The sequence below is a fragment of the Moschus berezovskii genome, chromosome 12 (assembly GCF_049115385.1).
Source record: "Moschus berezovskii isolate FMDL1 chromosome 12, NW_MosBer_1.0, whole genome shotgun sequence".
Taxonomy (NCBI): Eukaryota; Metazoa; Chordata; class Mammalia; order Artiodactyla; family Moschidae; genus Moschus; species Moschus berezovskii.
In genome coordinates this window covers 8,212,635-8,230,461 of record NC_142471.1, presented here as the reverse complement: position 1 = coordinate 8,230,461, position 17,827 = coordinate 8,212,635, and the positions used below count along the sequence as shown (strand labels likewise).

General features: G+C 40.7%; 1 protein-coding gene across 1 annotated transcript in view; it reads left to right on the top strand.

Moving 5' to 3' along the window:
* The window catches only part of B3GALNT2 (beta-1,3-N-acetylgalactosaminyltransferase 2), a 57,636-nt gene that overhangs the window by 34,810 nt on the left and 4,999 nt on the right, over positions 1-17,827 (top strand). Inside the window, exons 6-8 of the mRNA XM_055425772.2 lie at positions 10,217-10,327; positions 12,949-13,027; positions 16,723-16,906. Of these exons, the coding sequence (XP_055281747.1) occupies positions 10,217-10,327; positions 12,949-13,027; positions 16,723-16,906 (374 nt within the window). The remainder of the gene's footprint in view (positions 1-10,216; positions 10,328-12,948; positions 13,028-16,722; positions 16,907-17,827) is intronic.

Here is a 17,827-nt window from a genome sequence, read left to right as displayed (position 1 = left end):
TGGCCATCTCATGCGACGAGTTGACTCACTGGAAAAGACTCTGATGCTGGGAAAGGTTGGGGGCGGGAGGAGAAGGGGACGACGGAGAATGAGATGGCTGGATGGCATCGCCGACTCTGTGGACATGAGTTTGATTGAACTCCGGGAGTTGGTGATGGACAGGGAGGCCTGGCGTGCTGTGATTCATGGGGTCGCGGAGAGTCGGACACGACTGAGCGACTGAACTGAACTGAACTTGCAGTATTTTCGTTGTGTGACTCACTAAAACAGAAATCTCAGTGGGGGGGCGTTGCACATTTAAATAGAGACTGCTGCGTGTTTCTCTTAAAATACTTCTCTAATTTCCTATTTCTCTTCGTGGTGCACCTGAATCGGAAACTCATTTCAGTAAAAGACTGTTCATTAAACCCAAGTCGCCAGAGACAGTGTTGTCAGTGTCATGGGTACTTACATACCTCTTTTTTATGAAAGTTGACATTCTTCAGTGGTAGTCATCTTTGCAGGTTATAAGGAATTGTTAATGGTTACAGGCGCAGAGATACTGTGTATGTTTAAGCTGCTCTGTTGGTTTGCATGATGCGTTAGAAACAGGACACAGAAGGAAGACCACATGGGTTGCAGATAGCTCACTTATGTTACAGGTAAAAGGACTTACCAGAGCTCTTTTTTACAATCTGTGCTGTGCTGTTCTTTCCTACCTTTTACTTTTGTAATTATGCTTTTATTTTCAGAAGCAATTACATATTTGATGTGCGCTTTCAAGGGATACTGGTTTTGGGTCATGCTGTGCAGCATGTGGGATCTTAGTTTCCTGACCACGGATTGAACCCAGGCCCCCTGCATTGGGAGCACAGATTCTTAACCACTGGACCACAAGTCCAGAAGTCCCCCTACCTTTTACTTTAATTTCTTGATCTTAGCAGGGAATTGTCATAAACAAGGTGTTAGGCATCTGCAGAGATTCCTGGCTTAGTGATTGCCTGTGTCAGAGTAGGAAGAAGGCATCTGAGAGAAGTGGGGATCAGAAATGTAACAGTGACAGGGAGCAGGTACAGGAGAGGTGGAGAAGGTAGTGCTCTTCCCTTCCCTCATAACACACAACTGGCAGATTCTGTAACTTGAGTGAATGAACCAGGATTACTTTTTGAGCCAATGAGTGTTCATGGTAAATACTCAATTTAGTTAACATTATTATTATTTATTCATTTGGCCGCCCCAGGTCTTAGTTGCAGCATCAGGATCTTTCATTGCAGCATGCAAACTCTTAGTTTAGGCCTGTGGGATTTAGTTCTCTGATCAAGGGTTTACCCAGGGCCCCCTGCATTGGGAGCACTGAGCCATAGCCACTGGACCACCAGGGAAGTTCCTGCTCAATATTATGGATCTTATATTGGGAACCAGTCAAGGAAGATAGAGTTGGTGCTGGGCAGGAGAAATAGCAGTCAGGTGCCAAGTGTCAGTTGAATGGACTGGACAAGAGAATTACTTGCTTTCTCGTATTTGCCAGATTTCTATTTTCAAGGTGAAGCTTCTTTGGGTTACCATGGCTTTTTACTTTGATATGGTTCATTTGGAAATACAATTACAAAGATTCCTGGTGACCTAACTGCTACCTCCAGGGGACACTTTGAGTCCTTACCTGAGTTGACTGCAGTTTTCTCTTAGCTTATGTTGGGTTGGGCCAAAAAGTTTGTTGGGTTTTTCTGTAACATCTGTTAGGAAAACCAGAATGAACATATTGGCCAACCCAATATGATATACATCCTTCTGGTTCTGCTTAATCTGACCCAGTCCTTCTTCCCTATTCCTCTTTTGTTTTCCTCTTAAATATTAGAAATTAAGAGCTGATACCCAGCCTTGTGTTTATTTTATTCATTCTTCTAGGCAGTCTCATCTGTTACCACCTGTTTGTTACTGGCTGTTCCGTCTGTCTGCAGCCCACGTTTCTTACGAACTCTGTATGCACTTCAGCTGAACGCCTCCACCTGGAAGGCCCCCTGGGAGTTCTAGTGGTGATAGCATCTCCATCCACCCATTCTCACTCCTCTATTTTCAGTCCTGGGTCATAGTATCTCCTTTCTTTTCAGGTCTCCAAACCAGAATCGTGGAATTTATCCTCAGCTCTCATATCCAAGCATCCACTAAGCCCTGTCAATTCTTTCTCCTAAACATATTTGGTTTTCCCCACTTTCTTCAATTTAAGTCTGAATTTGGCAATCAGGAGTTCATGATCTGAGCCACAGTCAACTCCCGGTCTTGTTTTTGCTGACTGTATAGAGCTTCTCTATCTTTGGCTGCAAAGAATATGATCAATCTGATTTCAGTGTTGACCATCTGGTGATGCCCATGTGTAGAGTCTTCTCTTGTATTGTTGGAAGAGTTGTGTTGCTATGACAAGTGTGTTCTATTGGCAAAGTCTGTTAGCCTTTGCCCTGCTTCATTCTGTACTCCAAGGCCAAATTTACCTATTACTCCAGGTATTTCTTGGCTTCCTACTTTTGCATTCCAGTCCCCTGTAACGAAAAGGACATAATTTTTTAGGTGTTAGTTCCAGAAGGTCTTTTAGGTCTTCATAGAACCGTTCTAAAAAGAAAGCTGAGCACAGAAGAATTGATGCTTTTGAACTGTGGTGTTGGAGAAGACTCTTGAGAGTCCCTTGGACTGCACAGAGATCCAACCAGTCCATCCTAAAGGAGATCAGTCCTGGGTGTTCATTGGAAGGACTGATGTTGAAACTGAAACTTCAATATTTTGGCCACCTGATGCGAAGACCTGACTCATTTGAAAAGACCCTGATGCTGGGAAAGATTGAAGGCAGGAGGAGAAGGGGTCGACAGAGGATGAGATGGTTGGATGGCATCACCGACTCAACGGGCATGAGTTTGGGTAAACTCCGGGAGTTGGTGATGGACAGGGAGGCCTGGCGTGCTGCGGTTCATGGGGTCGCAAAGAGTGAGACGCGACTGAGCAACTGAACTGAAACATATTTGGTATCAGTCCTTCCAAATTTTATCACCGTTAAAGTTTTAGAAGAGCATGATATATTCCAAAGGGAAGAGGTGGTTGTTCCCAGGAGAATGACTTATGATTAACCCAAAGCAGCCTTATATAGTCAAGAATCTAGGACTTAGCTTTCAGGTCCTGTCATTGACCTTGTAGAGTGTATAAACCAGAGTGTCTGTTGATTCATGTTTAATGGGTGTTAGCACATTAAAGTGGTTTGAATGCTTAAGGCCACTAGCTGGGAACCTCCTTCCTGGTATGTCAAGGCACCTAAAAAACCATCTGAACCATTAGTTTGGGAGTTGAATTTGATTACAGCCGTGGGAGGTGAGTGTTTTTGAGAACTTTCTCATTCAGGTGGGATGTGACCAGAAGGCTTCTATCTTCCAGGTATTCTATCTTTCTCTCCTTAGACATTGCTGCAGGGCCAGAATTCTCTCTGAAATCAGCTTTCCTTTAGTGTTATAAGGTATTGATTTTACTAATTAACCTTCAACCTTAGAGCTCTTCCCAGTTACTAGGAACATTTTTTTCTTTACTATAAGGATTTAATTAGCTCAACTCAGAGGGCAGTCTCTTTAAATTTATTTTTTAATCGAGATATAACTGACTTTCATTTTATTAAAGTACATAGTATAATGATTCAATATTTATATATGTTACAAAATGATCAATGCAAGTCTAGTTAATATCCATCACCAGACACAGTTATAAACTTTTCTTGTGATGAGAACTTTTAAGATCTGCCTTGGTGTTTAGTCACTAAGTCATGTCCAACTCTGTGACCCCATGGACTGTAGCCCCCCAGGCTCCCATGTCCATGGGATTTCAAGGGCAAGAATCTGGCTTAGCAACTTTTAAATATATAATACAGTATTATTAACTATAGTCACTGTGCTGTTCATTACATCCCGAGACTTCTTTTTTCTTAACTGGAAGTTTGTACCTTTTGATCACCTTCACCCATTTTAGCTACCTCCTACCCCCCACCACCCATAGCAACCACCCATATATTCTCTGTATTTATGAGTTCTGGTTGTTTTTGTTTGTTTTAGATAAATGAAATAGTATTTGTCTTTTTCTGTCTGACTTATTTCACTTAGCATAATGCCCTCGGGATTTATCCCTGTTGTTGCAAATGACAAGGCTTATTCTTTTTTATGGCTGAATAATATTCCATTGTTACAAATACCTTATCTTCTTTATCCATTCATCCCTCGATGGACACTTAGGTTGCCTACATGTCTTAGCTGTTATAAATAAAGCTGCAGTGAACATTAGGGGCACATGCATCTTTTCAAGTTAGTATTTTCATATTTTGAATAGATACCCAGAAGTGGAATTGTTGGATCATATAATAGTTCAAACCTTTTTTAACAATGGTTGCACCAATTTACATTCCCACCAACAGTATCCAAGGGTTCCCTTTTCTGCACATCAGCAACACTTGTTATTTTTTGTCTTTTTGATACTAGCCATTCTAACATGTATGAGGTTATATTTAACTGTGAATCTGATTTGCATTTCCCTTATGATTTGGTAGTATTGAGCACCTTTTCATGAACCTGTTGGCCATTTGAATGACTTCTTTGGGAAAATGTCAGATACTCCGCCCTTTCTTTAATTTGGATTTTTTGGATTTTTGGCTACTGAGGTATGTGGATTCTTATATATTTTATGATTTGCCAATATTTTCTCTCATTTGGTAGGTTGTCTTTTCATTTTGTTCATAGTTTCCTTTGCTGTCTAGAGCTTTTTAGTTGGATATAGCCCTACTTGTTTATTTTTGCCTTTGCTTTGGTGTCAAATTCGAAAAATCATACCTAAGGCCGATGGCAAGTAGCTTACTGCCTATGGTTTCTTTTTTTTTTTTTTAATTTTTTTCTTTCTGGCTGCATCTAGCAGCATGTGGGACCTTGGTCGCCTGGCCAGGGATTGAACCTGGGCCCTCTGCAGTGGAAACATAGAGGCTTAACCACTGGGCTGTGGGGAAAGGCCCTGCCTATGTTTTCTTATAGGAGTTTCATGGTGTCAGGTCTTAGGTTCAAGTTTTTAATCCTTTTTGAGTTGATGTTTGTGTACAGCGTAAGTTAGTGGTCCAGTTTTCCCAATGTCATTCCTTTTGGCACTTCCTGAGTTCAGAGTGGTTAAGACTTCACACTCCCAATGCAGGGAGCACAGGTTCAATCCCTGGTCAGGAAACAAAGAACATGCATGCTGCATGGCATGACCTAAACATTTTTTTTAAAGAAAAACTGCCCTAGCTACCTAGGAATCAGGAAGCTGGCTCTTAGCAGACACCTTAATGTGCTGGTGACGTGATTTTGGACTTTCCAGCCTCCAGAATTGTGAGAAATAAGTGTTCAGTTCAGTCTCTCAGTTGTGTTTGACTCTTTGCGACCCATTGGACTGAAGCACGCCAGGCCTCCCAGTCCATCACCAAGTGATGCCATCCAACCATCTCATCCTCTGTCGTCCCCTTCTCCTCCCACCTTCAATCTTTCCCAACATCAGGGTCTTTTCAAATGAGTCAGTTCCTCACATCAGGTGACCCAAAGTATTGGAGTTTCAGCTTCAACATCAGTCCTTCCAATGAACACCCAGGACTGATCTGCTTTAGGATGGACTGGTTGGATCTCCGTGCAGTCCAAGGGACTCTGAAGAGTCTTCTCCAACACCACAGTTCAAAAGCATCAATTCTTCAGCGATCAGCTTTCTTTATAGTCCAGCTCTCACATCCATACATGACTACTGGAAAAACCATAGCCTTGACTAGACGAACCTTTGTTGGCAAAGTAATGTCTCTGCTTTTTAATATGCTTAGGTTGACCATAACTTTCCTTCTAAGTAGTAAGCGTCTTTTAGTTTCATGGCTGCAGTCACCATCTGCAGTGATTCTGGAGCCCCCAAAAATAAAGTCTCTCACTGTTTCCATTGTTTCCCCATCTATTTCCCATGAAGTGATGGGACCAGATGCCATGATCTTAGTTTTCTGAATGTTGAGGTTTAAGCCAAGTTTTCTAGTCTCCTCTTTCCCTTTCATCAAGAGGCTCTTTAGTTCCTCTTCACTTTCTGCCATAAGCGTGGTGTCATCTGCATATCTGAGGTTATTAATGTTTCTCCCAGCAATCTTGATTCCAGCTTGTGCTTCATCCATACCAGTGTTTATTATTTAACCAAATAAAAAGAGAAAAGACTGTCCTTTTCCCATTGTATATTCTTAGTCCCTCTGTTGTATATTAAGTGACTGTGTATGTGTAGGTTTATTTCTGAGCTCTCTTCTGTTCCATTGAGCTATGTGTCTGTTTTTAATGCCAGTACTATACTGTTTTGATTACTATAGCTTTGTAATATAGTTTGAAATCAGGAAGCATGATGCTTCCAATTTTGTTCTTCTTTCTCTAGATTGCTTGGGCTATTCAAGGTCTTTCATGAGTCCTTACAAACTTTAGGACTGTTTGTTCTATTTCTGTGAGAAATGCTAGGGATTTGATAGGGATTGCACTGAACAGTATTGACATTTTAACATTTTTAATTCTTCCAATCAGTGATCATGCAATATCTTCACATTTATTTGTGAGTTCATCAGTTTCTCAGCAGTCTTAATTCCTAGGATAGGTGTTTGCTTATTCTCACTTGGATTTTTGAAATAACTCGGTTACCACTCTCCCAACCTCTACGCTGTTGCCTCTGTGAGACTGGCGTGAGCTTTCTGAAACTGCAGATATGATTATGTCACTCTTGTAGCCTTCTGTGCTTCCCACGGTAAAGGACAGACTCTGACAGCAGACAGAGCTGGCCCCAGCCTGTCGTTTACTCTCTCCTCAGCCCTGTGCTTTAGCAGTAGTGCACTGCTTAACATTTTCCTGAATATCTAGTGCTGTTTCAAGTCTCCCCTTTCATTTGTTATTTTATCTGCCTCCTTCCTATTTTTCTGGACTCAAACTCCTTTAAGATGTAGCTGAGCTCTCATAGTCGTTGAAGTTCTGTCCGACCTCCCCAAACAGTGACTTTCCTTTGTCAATGAGCGTGTTATGGCATGTTATGCTTACTTAAAGATGTGGCTATTTCTTTTTTTCTTTTAATCCTCAAATACATAGCCCATAGCCTGGTACATAGTAGACATTCAAAAGTTTAAATAATGCTCATGTCTGAAAGAAGACTGACCCCAGATTTACTTAGTTTTATATACGTGTTTAGTTACAAAAAAGTTTTCCTGATTATAAACGTATGAAAATATTTGAAAGTGATACTTGTTCACTGTTGAAAACTTGACAGAAATACAGAAAAGTTAAAAGAACACGGTGTCATCCATCTGTTGTGCAGCATAGCTGGTGTGTTTCTTCACAGTCTTTTTTTAAACTGCACAGGGATTTAGTTGTGGCACATGCGCTCTAGAGCCTGCGGGCTTCTTCAGCTGCAGTGTGCGGGCCTAGTTGCTCTGTGGCATGTGGGACCTGAGTTCCCCAAGCAGAGATCAAACTCACATCTCCTGCTTTGGAAGGCAGATGCTCAACCAGTGGGCCACCAGGGAAGTCCTCCTCCTAGTCATTTAAAAATGCTTCTGTGTACATTATCTATCTGTGAGAACGTTTTCTTGTTTTTACAGAAAGGATCAAGGTTAATGAACATCTAGTTTAATAAAGAGATAAGGTCACCCAGGGGAAGTGTATAAGTGAGCAGGACCTATTCGTAAGATGAAGAAATGGAATCCTTTAAAAAGGCAGTGCATTATGTACTATATGCTTTATCACTGATCCTCAAACAGCCCTTTTACATAGGCCTCATCTTCTCTGCTGTAGAGGCTGGGAAATGATGACACAGGTTATGTCTTCAGAGTCTGCTCTGAGGAGCCCTCGGGCTCTGCAACGCACACCAGGAGTTTCACAGATAATGAAATTTAAGGATACATTTGCAAAATATAAAATGACACACTGCCTGAGGAATCTAGATTCTTTCAATGTTCTTTTGTGGTAGAGAAGTTTTATTGTCTTTTTTAAAAAAAAGCTTGCAAATCATTGCCCTAGCTTATGGGACAAGTTCAATTCTGTCTAGTTCCCTTATAATGCTGGTTGAATGAAACATTACTATAAAGTACTTTATCTTTTAATTTTAATATATAAAATGTTTTTAGGATGCTAAAACTGAATCTTTTATATCCTATTGTATACCAGAATTCTACTTGCTTTGAGTTCAGTTGTCATTCAGCTACTTATTTGAGTAATGCCTGGTATCAGGCATTCTAGATGCTGGTTGATAAGACAGACAAGATCGCTGCTGTCCTGCTGCTTGCAGTCCAGTGGGAGGAGCAGTTAGATGGTCAATAGAAAAATAAATATCAGGAGTGGTAAGTGGTTTTAAGAAAATAAGGAAGGCTGGGGACTTCCCTGATGGTCCAGTAGCTAAGACTGGACCACAGTCATAATGCAGGGGCCTGGGTTCATCCCTGGTCAGGGAACTAGATCGCACGTGCTGCAGCTCAGCGTTCACATGCGACAACTAAGGCCCGGTGCAGCCAGATAAATAAATAGTAAGAAAAGAAGACAGGCTGATGTGAGAGAATTTGGGAGTTGGCTGCCTTCTGTTCAGTCTCTAGAGAAAGGCTTCCTGAGGAGACGACCATGGAGCTGAGACCTGGACAGCACTGAGGAGCCAGCCATGCACAGGCACTAAAAACAGGAACTGTGGAGAGAGTAGGAGATGGTGGAATTCAGAAGAGGGACAGGAGCGTAACTTCCTAAGTTCCAGTTTCAATAGTCATAATTACTAAGAAAAAGCTTCTCTGATTTGACAAGATAACAGTTATGGATTAAAAAAAAAAAAAAAAACCTGGGAATCCCCTGGCGGTCCAGTGGTAAGGACTCGGCATTTTCATTGTGGTGGCCCAGGTTCAACCCCTGGTTGGGGAACTGAGGTCCCACAAGCCTTGTGGCATGGCCAAAGAAAGAAAAAAACAAAGAAACCTGTAATATGAAATGGCAAACAGTCTGGGAAAACAGTATATAAAATTTTACAGGATTAAGGTAATTTATTACAAGCTCATACAGATTAATAAGAAATATATAAAACTCAGTGGTTAAATGGTAAAGAAGCATGACCAGGCAGTTCCCAGAAGAGACGGTATAATTGATACACATCATTAAAAATCAAAAGGAACAGGGATTTCCCTGGTGGTCTAGTGGTTAAGACTTTGTGCTTCCATTGCAGGGGATACAGGTTTGATCCCTGGTCAGGAACTAGATCCCACATGCCACGTGGCACCCCTCCCAAAAATCAAAAGAAACACCAATTAAAAAATCATTTATTCAAATCTACTAAATTAGCTTAAACTTCTGGAGAAGGAAATGGCTATCCACTCCAGTACTATTGCCTGGAAAATCCCATGGACAGAGGAGCCTGGTAGGCTACAGTCCATGGGATCGCAAAGAGTCGGACACAACTGAGTGACTTCACTTCACTTCTTCTATTCTTTTACTAATATCCCATACTGGGAAAAAGAGAGTGAAACCAGGCATTCTTATAAATTGCTAATGACAGGCAGTTTGGCAGTGTGTGCTGAAATGCATATAAAATGTCTCTGTTGCTGCTGCTGCTGCTAAGTCACTTCAGTCGTGTCCAACTCTGTGTGACCCCACAGACGGAAGCCCACCAGGTTACTGTCCTAGTAATTCCATCTCTTTAATTGGAAAATAATCACTTTTCAGTATCGTGATTGTTTCTGCCTTTCATCACCATGCATCAGCCAGAGAGGTACACACGTCTCCTCCCTCCTAAAACCTTCCTCCCCACCCCACCCTCTAGTGGTCACAGGGTGCAAGCTTTGGGTTCCCTGTGTCATACAGAAAATTGGGGATTTATTTAAAAAAAAACAGATTGGGGAAAATAAACATTTACATCAGAACACGCCTCACGGTGCTTTAGTAGGTATTTCATAACAGCTGCAGTCACAGAAGGAAATGCCTTTGATGCAGTGGGAAATGACAGAATAGGCAGCATGTAAAACTGTCAAAGAAAGGTCTTTGGAACTGTTGATTTAGATGCGCATAAAGAAAGACTCCAAGAGTTACACTAAAATGTTGCTGTTGGTATGTTGGAGTGCACAACAAAAGTTTTAACTGATGTGTCTTAGAAATATAAACTTTTTCCTAGAAACTTACTGAAGACCTAAATGACAGCAATAAAGAAACTGACTCTGTTCATCTTTCTACAAAAGAGCTTTGAAGGTACAATCGTGTGGGAGAGCCAAGACCTCCAAGGCCTCGTGTCAAGAAATCTCCACAAAGTGACGGTTAACGATGGAGGAGGAGTTCTCAGAGTCGTTACAGTAAGTCCTTCCTTTTTTATTTTAGGTTGTTCAGCATACCTTAGCGATTTTTAATATATTAAAATGTTTTTAAGTGTACTTTTACACCAACTCATATGGAACAATGAATCATGTTTTAGAACGTATGTAATGGAAAGTGTTGTTGAGGCACCATAGTAAAAGATGAAAAAATCAAATGTTCTGTGATTTTATAGCTTCAACCTTCATAGACAGTTTGCCTTAAGATTAGTGCATTTTAGAAAGTATGATGTTTTATTTCTTGTTAGTTTTTAGGTTAACATCTTTTTAAGTTCACTTATGGGGTCACACAGAGTCGGACACTACTGAAGTGACTTAGCAGCAGCAGCAGCAGTAGTATTTAGAGTATTCACAATCTCACTTAATGATATGATGTCAGTTACAATACTATAGATAAAGTATTAGAAAGTAAGATTGAATATTCACTGTCATTTATTTTGCTGGGCTTTGTGGTTTTTATTTTTCAGTTGCCAAATTTTCTTAAAATTTAAAACAGATTTCTCAGAATAAGTGTAGGATGATAAAAAGGTGTAAAATGATGAACTTTAAATAAATAAATGATGAATTGTTCTTCTTGAATTCTGGCCTAATGATTAGGAAGGCACTTGGCATTTAAATTCACAGGCTTAGTACATTTCATTAAATATTAACCTTATTCACATAAATTAACCCTTGAATTTGTAATGAAAATCATGAGGTTTGTTATACATTATGCATTCAGAAAACATTTATTGCATACTCATTGTGAGGCAGGCACAGTCTTTGGAGATCCATAACTGTCCCACAGGGGAATTTACAGTCCAGTGAGGAAGAAAGACGTTAGACAGACAGACCCACACGTTCAAGTGTAATTACAGCCTTAGCCTTGTAGGCCATGTTTATGATTTCATCCTTGATTATGAAAAGCCCTTTATTTAATATACAGTGTTTCATGGATTTGTAGGGATTTTTCCTTATTTTCAAAGCAAGTGCCTTGAATTTCTTATCTCCTTTTCTGTGTGTGAAACTTAAATATGCAAAACATGACAGAACTCTATACTATTCAGTTGATTGCACAAAAGGAAATCAGTTTACTTCTGAGTTTTGGGCTAGATTAAGGTAAAGATTCACATGATCTGCTTTGGGAAAGAATATGGTTGTGGAAGGCTGCGAAAGCTCAGTCACGTCCAACACTTTGTGACCCCATGGACTATATCCCACCAGGCTCCTCTATCCATGGAATTCTCCAGGCAAGAATACTGGAGTGGGTACCCATTCCCTTCTCCAGGGGATCTTCTTGACACAGGGGATTGAATTTGGGTTGCCTGCATTGCAGGCAGGTTCTTTACCATCTGAGCCAACAGGAAGCCTTGTGGAGGGTTAATGGTAGCTCAAACACTCAGCTAACTGAAAAAAAAAAATTGCTTAGGAGCCTATTCTAAGGAACCCATGTGCAAATAAAGGTTTTCATCATAAATGCACAGAGCTGGAAGTTTTCCTAAGTCTTGCTCCCTTGCCAGCAAGTAATGACCTCAGAAAATTTTCAAAGGCAAAATAAAAGCCAAGATGTGACATTTTAGATAGAAGTTAATAAACTACTGTCAAGTTCTAAACAAGCCAAAACAGTATAGTGTACAGTTTTTAAAAAAGAAAAAAAACAACTTCTCCCGAAAAAGAAAAAACAAAAAAGAGCGTGTGATCTCTTGTGGAACTACAAAGTTGAAATCTGTAGCATTCACCTCTAGACATTTTCTCCACATTCAGCTCCAAATCATATTCTGAATTAAATGGTGATTTACCGCAATCACCCCAGAACACTTGTGTCTCTACTGGCCTTAAAAACACTACTTTGTACAGTAGAGCTCTGTTAGAAGGATCTGTTCAAAAAAGGACTAGGCAGGCAGTAAGGCCTCTTGATTGGGTGAGTATGTGGAAAAAATGCTGTAAAGGTGCCGAGGCATGACTGACAGTCTGATCCAGCCTGCAGCAGCTGGTGGACAGGTTAAGTTGGAGGGTAACACCCAAAGGTGAAGCGCCTCACTTCAAAGGGCCTTGGGTAACCTGTGAGGTGAAAAGAGGCATATCTCTAAAAACAACAGCTCCTCCAAAGCTGAGCGGTAGACAGGACTGTTGTTGGCTGCTGGCACAATAATCTCTGGGCACCTTCAACACCATTAGTCAGCAGGGCTCCTCTGGTTCGACTGTTGGCTTAGAGAGCTTTTCACTGTATGGTAGCAGACACTTTAAAATGTGCCTGGCGTATTTGAACTCATGGGCATTCTCCAAGCACTCAAACGTGATAATAATTTTATTTTTAAGTGTGGGAGTTTGAGGGTGTAAAATAAAATTGGTTTTGGTAATAATGTTGGTAGCAAGTTCAAGAATATGTGATTCTGTGTAAGCTGGAATTCTGAACAACAGTCTGGAGATTATTGGGTATACCTATCTTGGACATTGTACTAATTAGACAACAGCAAAAGTAGAATGCTGATATCCTGATGGCATCTTAGATGGATTCATGTGCCATGGAGTCACATTATGAATTTTGCAAAATCAGTTTTCAAGTGTAAGGAATGTATTTATAGTCATGAAGCATCAAGCACTTCTGTTCTTGTTTGTTTCAGACTGGGGAAGGTGCCTTGCCTCATGAATTCATGGAAGGTGTGGAGGGAGTTGCAGGTGGTTTTATTTATACTATTCAGGGTAAGTCAGCTGGTTGAAAGTTGAAAAGTATACTGAATCTCACCTACTTCATACTCTAGTCATGAAAGGTAATCTTTATTTTTTTTTAGTTATTAAAAATAGTTTTTATTGACGAATATTTCACATACCATATAGTTTATCCTTTTCAAGTGTTTGATTCCATACTTTTAGTATATCCTGCATTCTGCTATCATCGCCACTAATTTCAGACCATTTCTATCACCCTCAAAAAGGAGTCACTGTGTTTGTCTTCAGTGATGCTTCTGGAAATAGCCACATTTGTGAACTTCTGAGAATTCTGCATCAGTGACCCCTAAGAAGAGCTATTGTAGACGCTGTTGTCATTGGTCACTTGGCGTGATCGTCACTTACGGAACAAAGGTGCCCAGTGGGGGTCCTGTCTGATTTCTCGGAGCTCTGCGGATCAGGGATTCCTATGAAAGAATTTGGACCCAGCCCCCATGAAGTCACCCTGAGGTGAAGCAGAATCCATATTCTGAGAGGCAGTTCTTCAGGGGGACTCCTTAATGTGCAGGCCTGAGGATGGGACAGAACCCTCTATTTGAGGCCACTGTATGTAGTTTGAAGATTTTGAATGGGCTGTGGTGACTTTTTTTTTTTTCTTTAGCATCTTTATACAGTGTTCCCTCACAGTATTTAAATCACCCCTAAGGGAAAGTAAGAACAGGTACATAGGTTTTGCCCACAAACTTGCCATTAAACATCAAGATGTAAAGTTTAGGGATCCTTAATTTCAGTCCAGAGATTTTTCATAAAACTATGAGACCACTCTGCCAGGGGTGGTATCAACTTAGCTCACCAGAGACTAGCTAATGGGTCAGCTGGGGAAAACTCAGGTCAGGAGGCCAGGTTCATAAAACAGCTCACACTCGGGGGCGGGTACAGGTGTACACACCGTCTGACTTAATGTCTCGCAACTTTCTTTCTTGTGCCAGTTATGTCAACTCTGTACCATCAGGAGACTTTAAGAACTTGAGGGGCCCTTTAGACTTCTGGCACTGAACTATTCTACAGGGAGCAGCTACTGTGCCTTGAACAACTGTTTATCTTAAATTTTCTCTCTAAGGCTAAAGGATTAAGGTTTCGGTGAGAAAAATTCCTTTCAGACAAGAGAGAAATACCTCAGTTTTAGGGTAAAGGAACTAGAATGAATAGATTTTACTTCTCATGTACTGGATATATCTGAAAAGCTGACTATAATTTTTTTTAATCTGAGAATTTATGTGCTGTTTATAAGAATCACGTGGTACACAAATTCTCAAATTTTGTTGGGCGTTAGCATCTCTGTCTGGGCCCTGCCTCAGGTTAGAGTTAAGAATCTTCAGGATTGGCGCTCAGATACCTGTATTTTAACAAGCTTGCTAGATGGATTTGATGCCTCTATAAAGTTTGAGAGGCTGTAAACTGTATGATTCTTGTAGATAGCATCTAGACAGATGGTCAGATGTAAAACACACATATAGTATACTCAGTTTCCAGATATATGCAATCTAAGCCAAAGTGTACAATCTGTTACTGAAAAAGCCTGTATTTAATTTCTGCTCGTTACCAACCATTTTCTTATTGCCGTAATTTTATGACACTCCTACTTTCCTTCAAGTTTTAAATTGTGTATATTTATCCTTACCTTTAAAGTAACAGGATGTTACGATAAGAATTGAGAAGGGACCCAAGACCATTTAGGCCTGTGCTTCTCAAAGGGTCATTTGTGGTCCACCTACATCAAAGTTACAGGAAGTCACAGGTTAAAAATAGATTCCTGGGCCCTGCTAGACCTCTGGACTTGGGGCTTAGAAATCTGTATTCCGTAAGCATTCCTGGGAACCACAGACTTAGTCCAATTCCCCCTTTTACAGAGGAGAGTGCTGAGGCCCAGAAACGTGCAGTGTGTCCAGTATCCCACAGACAGTGGCAGAGGTGGGAATCAGAAACAGGTCTTCAGCCCCCAGTCTGTCTGCAGTTAGAGTGGAGCACTAAATTACTTACTTCTCAGTTTCCTTCCCCCACCACTCAGCCACCCATTTGTCATTTTTCAGAGATTTTCTAATTTTCTAAGTTGACAAAATCCTGTGCCAGTGAAAGAACTGCTGCCTTATTTGAGGACAATCCGTGCACAAATGTGACAAATGATTCATTAGCTTGTGAGATGGTAATTAAAATGTCTTTTAAGCACATTGATAATCATTTTTATTATGGAATAGCAGAGATAATCCAGAAATAGTGCTATTAAGAAACACTCATGTCCTTGTTGCTTAGAACTAACAGATGTTTACATTTTTTCATATTTGCTTTTTTTTGGAGAAATGAAGCATTTCAGATACAGTAGAAGGCCCTCCCTCCTAGGACTTCCTACCCCTGCTCCTCCTGCTCCCCTCAGAGAGGACACCACAGTCCTAAAGCTCGTGTGCATCCTTCCCAGTCTCACTGTCCTACTTTCTACTACATATGTACGTGACTCTCACAACATAGAGCTTTGATTAAAGTAGTTCATAATTTATACCTGTAGTATAGATAGCAATTGGCAAAATACGTTTATTCACTCAGCATTTTTTCTTAGTGCTGTTCCTCTTAACATCCAAGATCAGGTTGGTTTTTTAAAAATGTATTTTATTGAAGTATAGTTGATTTATAATGTGTTAATTTCTGCTGTACAGAAAGTGTTTCAGCTGAGATATATATGTGTGTGTGTGTGTGTGTATATACATACATGCTTCTTTTTCACACTCCCTCCCATTGTGGTTTATCACAGGATACTGAATATAGTTCCTTGTGCTGCCCAGTAGGGCCTTGTGGTTTCTCTATTCTATATATAGACAGCTTGCATCTGCTAACCCCAAACTCCCAGTCTATCCCATTCTCTCCTACCTTTCCCTCTTGGCAACCACAGGTCTGTTTTCTATGTCTGTGAATGTTTCTGTTTTGTAAATAATTTCATTTGTACTGTTTTCTAGAGTCTACATATAAGTGATACTTATATCACTTGTAAGTGGAATTTGTCCTTTGCTTTCTTACTTCACTGAGAATGGTAACCTCCAGGTCCATCCGTGTTGCTGCAGGTGGCTCTGCCATGCTTCTCTGTGGCTGAGCAGTGCTCCATTGTACATGTGCACCATGTCGTTGCTGCAGGCGGCTCTGCCATGCTTCTCTGTGGCTGAGCAGTGCTCCATTGTACATGTGCACCATGTCCTCCTTACCCATTCATCTGTCAGTGGACATTAGGTTGTTCCCGTCTTGGCTGTGTGAGTAGTGCTGCTATGCAGGTTAATGTTTTTAACTGTTGTATCCTATTATATGAATATACCATGATTTAGCCATTCTCTTATTGGTAGGCATTTAGACTGGTTCCATTTTTCACTGTCACAAACAGTGCTGCCATAAATACCCTTGTGAACGTGTAAAATAATGTCTCTGGGAATGCATCTACAATTGGACTTAGTGTGTCACACAGTCGGACACCTTCAGCCTAACCAGGTGCTGCTGAGTTGCTCCCCACAGTGAGCCCCTCCCTCAGTTTATCCTCCCACCAGCAGGGCATCGGAGTCCTGGTTTCCCTCCCTCAAAACTCCTAACAAATGTTTTCTGTTAGGTTGCCTTGGGAGGAGTATTAGTGTGATAATGTTACAAGTTCTAGGTCTTAAGCTTGCAGTAGCTCTTTTTTCCAACTCTCTTTTTAGAAGGCGATGCTCTTTTAAAAACCCTTCATTCTCGCCCTCGAAGACTTCTCGATCATATACATAATCTCCACGAGGAGGATGCCTTACTAAAGGAAGAAAGCAGCCTCTATGATGACATTGTGTTTGTGGATGTTGTCGACACTTACCGAAATGTTCCTGCAAAATTACTGAACTTCTATAGATGGTATGTTATAAAAATGTTGGGTCGGTGTTGTTTTATTTTTCTTTTCCTGTAGAAGCAGTTTATCAATAACATCAAACCACTGAGATGTTTTAAACGAGCTAACCTAAGAGCCCTGAGCACCTGTGGTGTGATCCATCCTACCCTAGTTCTTTGTGAGGACTAATCTTCTGAAATGCTGCCTTCTTGTTTCTCTCAGCAGATCCATAGTGTGAGTGCTATTAGTCAAAAGCAAGGTAAAAGATGGTTCACTTTGAGTCATTCCTACTTTTCCGTAGTTGTCTGGAGCCAGCATTAGGTGAAAATCGGTGACTTTGAAAGTGGTTTTCATCCCCGCCCACCTAATAACTCCCATTTACAGTCCCTCACACCCAGGTTACTGATCTGAGTTCTGTTCAGCTGAACATCCACTTTATATTTCTGTTCTGTCCTCCACTCATTGGAAAACTGCCTGCCCTGATTCCAAAACATTTATTAAGATAAAATTCAACAACCCTTAGAGTCTACCATATTGTTACTTCCCAGACCCTCCAGTATTTCTTGGGTCTTGGTTGTAACTCCTTTTAATACCAACAGTAAGTATCTAGTAACTTATTAATTGAATACAAGTAGCTGTTAATATTGCTCAGTTACTCTAGAGTCTCATAACTCTCTGTTGAGCCTCTGATACTGTCTACTGTGACTGTAGATGTAAAACCTTCAAACTCTGTCTAGATCAAACACATTAAGTATACTCACATCTTTTGTCTTTTTTAAAAAAACTTTATCAGAGAGCTTGTTGCTTGATGAGCCCCAAAGCCTGTCCCTTCTGCCCTTCTCTGTTGCTCATGGGAATTACCAGCTTCTGGTTCTGAGGGCTAGACAGTTACATTCATTTCTGTAGTTTCATAGCTGGGGCAAGTCAGTATAATTTTGGAGTCCTCT